We start from the raw sequence: 9,462 nt of genomic DNA, 5'->3' as shown, positions 1-9,462 counted from the left end.
CTCACTGGAAACGTGTCCGACTAACTGCCGGCAATGCGGACCAAGCTCTGACACTGATTATACAGGGAGCGAACTGCCACAATAAGACAGTCCGTTACCCCATGTTCTCTGAGCACTCCCCACAGGACTTCCCGGGGTACACGGTTGAATGCCTTCTACAAGTCCACAAAGCACATGTAGACTGGTTGGGCAAACTCCCATGCACCCTCAAGGACCCTGCCGAGAGTATAGAGCTGGTCCACAGTTCCACGACCAGGACGAAAACCACACTGTTCCTCCTGAATCCGAGGTTCGACTATCCGGCGTAGCCTCCTCTCCAGTACACCTGAATAGACCTTACCGGGAAGGCTGAGGAGTGTGATCCCACGATAGTTGGAACACACCCTCCGGTTCCCCTTCTTAAAGAGAGGAACCACCACCCCGGTCTGCCAATCCAGAGGTACCGCCCCCAATGTCCACGCGATGTTGCAGAGTCTTGTCAACCAAGACATCCCCACAACATCCAGAGCCTTAAGGAACTTCGGGCGGATCTCATCCACCCCCGGGGCCTTGCCACCGAGGAGCTTTTTAACTACCTCGGCAACCTCAGCCCCAGAAATAGGAGAGCCCACCACAGATTCCCCAGGCCCTGCTTCCTCATAGGAAGACGTGCTGGTAGGATTGGGGAGGTCTTCGAAGTATTCCCTCCACCGATCCACAACATCCGCAGTCGAGGTCAGCAGAGCACCATCCCCACCATACACGGTGTTGACACTGCACTGCTTCCCCTTCCTGAGGCGGCGGATGGTGGTCCAGAATTGCTTCGAAGCCGTCCGGAAGTCTTTTTCCATGGCCTCCCCGAACTCCTTCCATGTCCGAGTTTTTGCCTCCGCGACCGCTGAAGCCGCACACCGCTTGGCCTGTCGGTACCTGTCTGCTGCCTCGGGAGTCCCATGAGCCAAAAGAACCCGATAGGACTCCTTCTTCAGCCTGACGGCATCCCTCACCGCCGGAGTCCACCAACGGGTTCTAGGATTACCGCAACGACAGGCACCAACTACCTTGCGGCCACAGCTCCAATCGGCCGCCTCGACAACAGAGGTACGGAACATCGTCCACTCGGACTCAATGTCCAGCACCTCCCTGGTGACATGTTCAAAGTTCTTCCGAAGGTGGGAATTGAAACTCTCTCTGACAGGAGACTCTGCCAGGCGTTCCCAGCAAACCCTCACAATGCGTTTGGGCCTGCCAGGTCTGTCCGGCATCCTCCCCCACCATCGCAGCCAACTCACCACCAGGTGGTGATCGGTAGAAAGCTCCGCCCCTCTCTTCACCCGAGTGTCCAAAACATGAGACCTCAAATCCGATGACACAACTACAAAGTCGATCATGGAACTGCGGCCTAGGGTGTCCTGGTGCCAAGTGCACATATGGACACCCTTATGTTTGAACATGATGTTTGTTATCGACAATCTGTGACGAGGACAAAAGTCCAATAACAGAACACCACTCGGGTTCAGATCCGGGCGGCCATTCTTCCCAATCACACCTCTCCAGGTTTCACTGTCGCTGCCAACATGAGCGTTGAAGTCCCTAAGTAGAACGAGGGAATCACCCGGGGGAGCACTCTCCAGTACTCCCTCGAGTGAATCCAAAAAGGGTGGGTACTCTGAGCTGCCGCTTGGCGCGTAAACGCAAACAACAGTCAGGACCCGTCCCCCCACCCGAAGGCGGAGGGAAGCTACCCTCTCGGCCACCGGGTTGAACTCCAACGTGCAGGCTTTGAGCCGAGAGGCAACAAGAATTGCCACCCCAGCCCGTCGCCTCTCACTGCCGGCAACGCCAGAGTGGAAGAGAGTCCAGCCCCTCTCAAGAGAAGTGGTTCCAGAGCCCTTGCTGTGCGTCGAAGTGAGTCCGACTATATCTAGCCGGAACTTCTTCACCTCACGCACTAGCTCGGGCTCCTTCCCCCCCAGCGAAGTGACGTTCCACGTCCCAAGAGCCACCTTATGTCCTTTGTTTGTGTAATGCGAACCAATGTGCTAAAAAAAATGTGCAAAGTCCACCAATTTATGAATTCATTTAGTCAATCAAATTTGTCTCTTAGCTGCACATCAACAGATCGTTTTCTTTCTTAAGTAGACGGAGCAGGAACAAGGAACAATACATCAACTCTTTAATGCACAAACTGCGGTGTTTCTGTACCTAATTCCTGTTCCTGTCTACGGCGCTGTCTTCTGGCTAATGTCGTATATAAACATTTAGCAACACACCTCACTTCCTAGATAACATGCATTTATATAGTTATTCAACCTTTATTTATCCAGGGTTAAACAACTAAGAACACTTTTTCATTTGTAATGCTGACCTAGAAAAGAAGCAGCATTTACATGTTACAGATGTTGAAGTGTGATGATAATCTCTCATCAGCTCTCATTTAGCACTCAAAACTTCCCAATAATAGGTGTGCGAAGCTTGAGGCATCGTATTCAAAAAGACTTCAGGTGGTAATTGCTGCCAAAGGTGCATCAACAAAGTATTTACTACTTTACTATGTACTTACTTACAAATGATTATTTTAGCTTTTAATTTTTTCTAAATTTGCTAAATGGCTTAAAAAAAATAAATTAAAAAAAACGTTTTCATATTTTCACTATGGAGCATTATCTGTAGAATTTTGAGGACAAAACTGAATTTAGCTGAGATAGGCTCCAGCACCCCGCCCCCCGCGACTCCAATAGGGACAAGCGGTAGAAAATGGATGGATGGATGGAATAAGGTTGTAAAAAAAAAAAAGGTGGACAAAGTAAATATAATACAAATAAATACATATTTACAATACAATACAATATAATCTGTGCGGTATAAAGTGAGTAAAACATCAATACAGTATTTGTTTCCCATTTTTGCTGCAATCTTGTGATTTTTGAGCCTAAGGTTAAAAGGCCCATTTATAAGACTGATAACAAAATTCATAAAATCACAACCTGATTCATCCATCCATTTTCTACCGCGTGTCCTTTTCGGGGTCGGAGGGGATGCTGGAGCCTATCTCAGCTGCATTCGGGCGGAAGGCGGTGTACACCTTGGACAAGTCGCCACCTCATCACAGGGCCAACACAGACAGACAGACAACATTCACACTCACATTCACACACTCGGGGCCAATTTAGTGTTGCCAATCAACCTATCCCCAGGTGCATGTCTTTGGAGGTGGGAGGAAGCCGGAGTACCCGGAGGGAACCCACGCAGTCACGGGGAGAACATGCAAACTCCACACAGAAAGATCCCGAGCCCGGGATTGAACTCAGGACCTTCGTATTGTGAGGCACACGCACTAACCCCTGTGCCACTGTGCTGCCCAACCTGATTCAATGTTATTGAAAAAAAAATCTTTGAAACTTTCTGAAAAAGATATATTATCATTGTATATTATCAGTTAATGTTATAGCATCAAAGTCATAAAAAGTAAATGTTGCTCAAGTGTGATTAGGAGGCATGTTAGGTCACCACGGCAACAAAAATCACACTCCTAAACTATAGCCAGTACTAAACCAGCATTACCACTATATTTAATTCTGAAACATCAATAATAAAGAAAAACACCAAAAGAAGCATTGTTCCGCCCACAAAATATGATTTAATTGATTGTTAAAAATAAGTAAGGCGAGAGATTGATGATACAATTGGGTATTGCGTGCCCTGCTAAATCGGAACAGTCTTTGTCAGGTTTTTGACAATCTTTTTGCAGACGAGAGCCAGGAGAGCACTGTACAGACAAAGTGTTTGGTGGAACGAAATTGACATTCATAGAGATGAAAAATGGTTGAAGAGGAGACTGAACATACAGTACCTCCCTGCAGAGACAGTGTGCGTAGCTAAGCAGTCGTAAGTCAACCCTTACCTACTAACAAACAACAAAACATTCCAACTCAAGCAACTGTCAGCTTCATACATTCTTAATTTATATTTATCGAACTGAGATACATTCTGAATTGCAATGACTCAATCCTTCAAATAAATACTGAAATGGCTAAACAGCAATGGAGAAAACGCACACACACAGAAAGCAAAATTCCACAAAAAGAGAATGGATTGAAACTTGTTCTACAGGAAATGTTGATATTGCCGTAAAACCTACATGGAATGTAGATGTGGCTGCAGTGTGACCCACTGAAATAGTTAACAGGCTTGTTGTCTTCTCTATGAAAATATTCAGCCTCAAACTCCAAAAATACATCTTATTTACACGCATCTTAGAGGAAAACAGCATGTTTTGTATACATACATACTGAGAAGGTGAGACTTGTTTTTGGTAGCAGACGTTTACATTCTTTCGAGAAAGAAATATATACTGGAAAAGCGGAAGGCAACAGGGTCTGCTCGACAAAACGAGTTTGTTGAGTCTCGGCACGGCAAACAAATGAAAAATGAAGGAAAGTTTAGTTGAATTATGTAAATAAAATGCAAAAAAAACTACAGTATAGCCACTATTTGCTTCTCATGCACAGGCCAGCTTATCAATTTCAAATGTGTATCTACTGTAGTGTCAAATGTAAAAACAAAAACAGTGCTTTGCTGGCAAAGAAAACCCTACAACATAAAATTTAAAACGTAACAGTATTGCATTTTACATATACACACACGTGTGTGTTTTAATGTCAGTTCATGCTGCACAAACCTTGCAGTTGTTTGACTCATTTGGAAACAACTTGGTGCTGATGTTGTACTTTGAGGTCAAAACATCTTTTATCCATGCATTCTTTGTCACTTATTTCCTAAGACTCGTCCTCAGCACAGCGGAGCAGATTTCACTTTCACTACTTTTGTTTAGAAAGGCACAAACTGGGGTAGCTTCCGCCATGTTTCATATTTAAATACACAGAGCACAATCCTGTACTTTATAGAATAATCAATCAAGTTTTGATTTAGGAAAAAACGGGGCATAGATAAAAGCCAGTGGCTTATAATTTGAGTGTTGAAAAAAGTAATCATTGAATTATTGCTCATACACACGCATTAAACCAGACATTTGTCCTTGAATGTCATAAAAATATATGTGCTGAAAGAATAAATACATTTTGTACTGAAGAAGTCAGGTGTTAAAACTGAAAACACAACTGACTTTCAAAAGTGCTGATTGAGCGCCTCATTCAGAGTCAAGGGTCAAAGGTCAGTTCTCGCTGTCCAGGACCTGCCAGACAATAAGGTGGCTGCACTCAGCTATCGCCAGGGGCGACTGCAGTTTCATGGGCGGGTCCTCCCCCTCGGCCGCATCGCCTTCCTCATCCCCTGAAGACGGAAGAAGAAAAAGTCACCTGGTCTTGTCATTTGCGCAGCTTCTGGATTTTAAGCGGCACACTCACCCATCCTGAAGTCTATGTAACCTTCTCCTCCACTCATCACCAACACAGACTTGGTTCCTTCCTGAGCTGCGGCGTCTGATGTCTTTCCACCTGACGCTTCGCCGCAGCTGGAGGCGGACGGAATGGCGTGACCTGGAAGGCGGAAACCGGCAAACTCTCTTGATCGTCGCTTCGTTATGTACTTTTTTTGTACTTTTTTGTACTCTTTGTATTTTTCCTGTACCTGGTACGGCGGTGAAGAACTTGACCGCATCCCGGTGTCCATGGAAACAGAGCTGAGCGTGAGCCATGGAGCAGTAGGGAACAAATGTCCCTGCTGCTATTTTGTCACTGCTCTCGTCACCGTAGATTCGAACGTCACTTCCTGCTCCTTTGGTTAGCTTGTTAGCTGCTGAAATAAACATGATGTTACCAGTCATATTATGTATTGAAAAAATCATTCATTTTCAATGTAGATTATCGTGTTCAATGAGCCTGGACTACTGCTCCCGGGACTGGTCAGCAATCTCCTATAAAGCTACCACGCATGTTTTTGGACTGTGTCAGGAAACCGGAGGGTCACACAATTCCTTACAGAAAGGTCCAAACCGAGATGTAAACCCATAACCTCCTAGCTGTGGGGCAGACGTTACGCCCTACGTGGGCGTTGTCTGGACCCCAGGTTGCAGAGAAATAAGATGAGGTGAAGGTGAGAAGTCCTTTTGTCCGGGAAAACACAGGTACAGTAGTGCAAAAGAAGCACACAGAATTCCGTTGAGGTACAAAGCACAACAATCCTGATGAAGCTGGCTTAAGCGGCATCCTGATTGGCAATCAGAAGAGAGCCAGGCCTCAGACTAGAGAATTGGTGGCAAATGTAGGTAAACAGGAAGTGGAAAAAACAATAAAAGCGCTGGACAGGAAATAATCCAAAACACAGGAACATAAACATCACCATGACAGGTTATAACAGCAGACATGCTAAGCACATGCACTGCCACAATGACAAATGTATACAGTGGAACTTCAATATACAAACTTATTAGTTCCTGAACATGGTTCATAAATGGTAACGTTTGTATAGTGAAGCCGAGTTCTTTATAAGAAACAATGTAAACATGAATGATGGGTTCCAGCCTCAAAAAAAGTCCATATTTTAGTGAAGGTTTGTACACTTTGAACACACAATATAAAGTGGTACACAATATAAAGTGTTCTACAGTGGCTGAACGGTGCTGTATGCGCAGCTCTGGCAGCATGCGCACACTCACAGAAGCCACTATGGTGCCCTCCTAAACTATCAGAAATCCGTAACTTTAACAACCATATTGCTACAATAATAAAGACTTTAAAAAGTAAAATCCACCCACATCGACAAGAAGCTGAATGAGAGCTCTTCTGTTGCTTGAGGAGCGGTACCTGTATCAAATCAAATCAAATCAACTTTATTTATAAAGTAGTACAAACCTGGGCAATTATTTTGAGTCGGGGCCACATTGAGAGACAAAAATGTCTGGGGGCCTGTGTGTAGATTTCAACCCTTAAATTACTTTCTAAAGTTTAAAGCTTACAGTAATTTGACAACAGCACTGCACATCATAATGATATGATATAATATTGCAGCAATGATTTTTGTAAAATGTATTTCTTATTTTTTTATGTATTACTTTGTTATCATTTAATATATATTTGAAATATTTAAATTACCTGCCTGTTTAAAAAAATCCATAAAAATAAAAAGCCATTGTATTTTGTTTTTAACAATAATTTCCATGTTTTCCATTTTTGGCGCTGTTAAAGCACCGGCATGACTTTTAAAGTACCGATTTGGTACGAGTATCGTATTGTATAGTATATGCTCTTTGTCCTCCCCAACTGCTGTAGATATCTCTCCCAGAATGAATGTTTCCTTCAGTGTACAGGTTGACATCAGTGCTTATGTTTTTAGTGGAAGTGAAGCATGCCACAACCCTTGTTGCTGCTCTTCTTAAATACATGCTAGAGTGGAATAAATGGACACAGCTCAACATTATTTTGTTTGTTTGCTTTTTATGGGATGAACTGCCTCCTTCTAGTAAGAGGACAATTACTTCTCCGCACTGTCGGAGTGGTGAGAGAGCCATTGTTCAGCCTGAAGCAAATAGGGAAAGTGGGGTAAGGTGAGTCAGTGGGTAAGTTGACCCACCCCTTGTATCTAGGTAATTAAGCACATGATTTGTCATAGGACCATACATTTAGGAAGCACTTATCATTTCCATCTTGCTGTGATGTAGAAAAGATAAGTCTGTTTTTACACAGAAACAGGTTTTTGCTTATCAAAGTAAATTCTCTGCATATCAGGTAAAATGACTGTTATGCACAAGCAAATGTATCCAGTTCTAAAATGATATATGATACATGTTGGTCATTTGCTAATGTATAAAATGATGTGAATCAATTCACTAAATAGGCTAGCCCATTTTTTCCAGCAAGATGGCTATGGGGCAAAGTGAGCCAAAGGCTATGAGGTAAATTGAGCCAGAGAATCAACTTACCCATCCATGAAGCACTGAAATTCAGTAAAGTATCTAGTATATAATATGGTTATTCAGTTGAGTACTGAGTTGGTTGAGGTTGTTTGTCATATGTTGACATTGTAGAAAATGTATCATGCCGAGAACCTACAAGAGAAGCAGCCAATGATGTTCAGGGTGGAAGGTCCATCAGATCAGTGGCAAAAGATAAGACAAAATGGCAGGTTAACATTGAAGAGGTTCATGAAAAAGAGGGAGGCAAGGGAAGTAAAAACAGTAGAGTGGTACAGCCGAAGCAAAAATATTCTTCTCAGAGAAGGTGGAGAAGGAGCTAGCAGAACATACTAAAACAAAACATGCATGAATGAGGCGATAATGTCAGCAATAACATCACAGAATATCTCCATGGGATTTAGATACACTGGGATTTGCCCTTACAAAACGGATGCCTTCTCCAATACAGAGTTTAAGCCATCCATATATTCAGAACCTGCACAACCTGGGGCAGAAGCCTGCAGCTGCGAGTGATGCAGCCATGGTTTCAACGTCTCTGTCTGCTGAGCTGACTTAAATTAAATGTCTCAGGTCTGGTAGTTGGTGACTTTGTGATGGTAAGATTTGCATCCAAATGCAGGAGCCGCCATTACATTGGCTTGGTTGACAGCTTTGTGGGCAATGAAGTGAGTGCCAGATTTCTCAGAAGAACCAGAGAAGAATAACTAGCAGTCACAAACTCACCTTTGCATTCAAGGAAAAGTATGAAACATATTTCCCACTGAGTGATGTGCTGAAAAAGTTTATTTAACCTTAAATAGCTGGAGAATCTACAAGGAGGAGGCAACGGCTCATATTCCCCTTGACAGTTGGAATATTGAATAGTGTTGAATGGTTTTGAAACCAACTGGTGGTTTGCTATCACAAGTTCAAAACTGTTCAAACTGTATGCTAGGTGTACATTTTAAAACACAGATGATCGATCAGTTTACCCCCAGATGGCTCAACTTACCCACTGCACACCAAATCAGATTTTTTGCCATCAAATTACACAGATCTGATTTTTTTTGCCAGTTCAACGCTCCAAAGTGTTTCAAATCTGATATTTTGGCATAAGATTCAGGCCACATCAGGAGGTAGTCCTGAATCCGATTGGAATATGATCTTTTGTGATTTCAGTCTAACTCAATGTGACCTGAATGTTATTTTTTGTCAACTTTGGGTGAGCTATGTCACTCACCAGCCAGCAGAAATGGATATTTCATCACAACATCCGGTTTTGGTGAGCAAAGTCTATTTAAGAAGACCAAATTTTCGGTGCATCACTGGTCAATAGTGCGCAAATAATAGGCTATATGTAATATATAAATGTATATTTTGATTCCAAAGAAATAGCGATGGTTGAAGAACCGGAATTGACGTTGTGGCGCATTTGCTTACATTTGAGTTGAAAAATAAAGCTCGGGGGGATAGAGCCACGCTGATGTCCGTGTCTCCTCTATTTAATTGGGAACTGTACTTTTTGGGGAATTTCACCTATTGATCACAATCATTAATCATCAAGACAAAAGTTGTTTTTCTTCGCTTTCTAACATATAAAAATTGGCACGTTCTTAGTGGCTAGCAACGCA

General features: G+C 43.2%; 1 protein-coding gene across 3 annotated transcripts in view; it reads right to left on the bottom strand.

Moving 5' to 3' along the window:
* Window positions 1-3,596: 3,596 nt before the first annotated feature.
* spag9b (sperm associated antigen 9b) overlaps window positions 3,597-9,462 on the bottom strand; it is a 76,365-nt gene continuing 70,499 nt past the window's right edge. For 2 of the 3 annotated variants that reach the window (XM_061967191.1, XM_061967193.2), the window contains 3 exons: window positions 5,569-5,736; window positions 5,346-5,477; window positions 3,597-5,271 (listed from right to left, as the gene is read on the bottom strand). In XM_061967191.1, coding sequence (XP_061823175.1) covers window positions 5,153-5,271; window positions 5,346-5,477; window positions 5,569-5,736 — 419 coding nt within the window. In that variant the 3' untranslated portion in view covers window positions 3,597-5,152. The remainder of the gene's footprint in view (window positions 5,272-5,345; window positions 5,478-5,568; window positions 5,737-9,462) is intronic. The other variant, XM_061967192.1, reaches the window with a different exon arrangement.

This window comes from Nerophis lumbriciformis, linkage group LG11 (assembly GCF_033978685.3).
Source record: "Nerophis lumbriciformis linkage group LG11, RoL_Nlum_v2.1, whole genome shotgun sequence".
Classification (NCBI taxonomy): Eukaryota; Metazoa; Chordata; class Actinopteri; order Syngnathiformes; family Syngnathidae; genus Nerophis; species Nerophis lumbriciformis.
The sequence above is the reverse complement of the archived record's forward strand: the minus strand, read 5'-3'. Positions and strand labels throughout refer to the sequence as shown.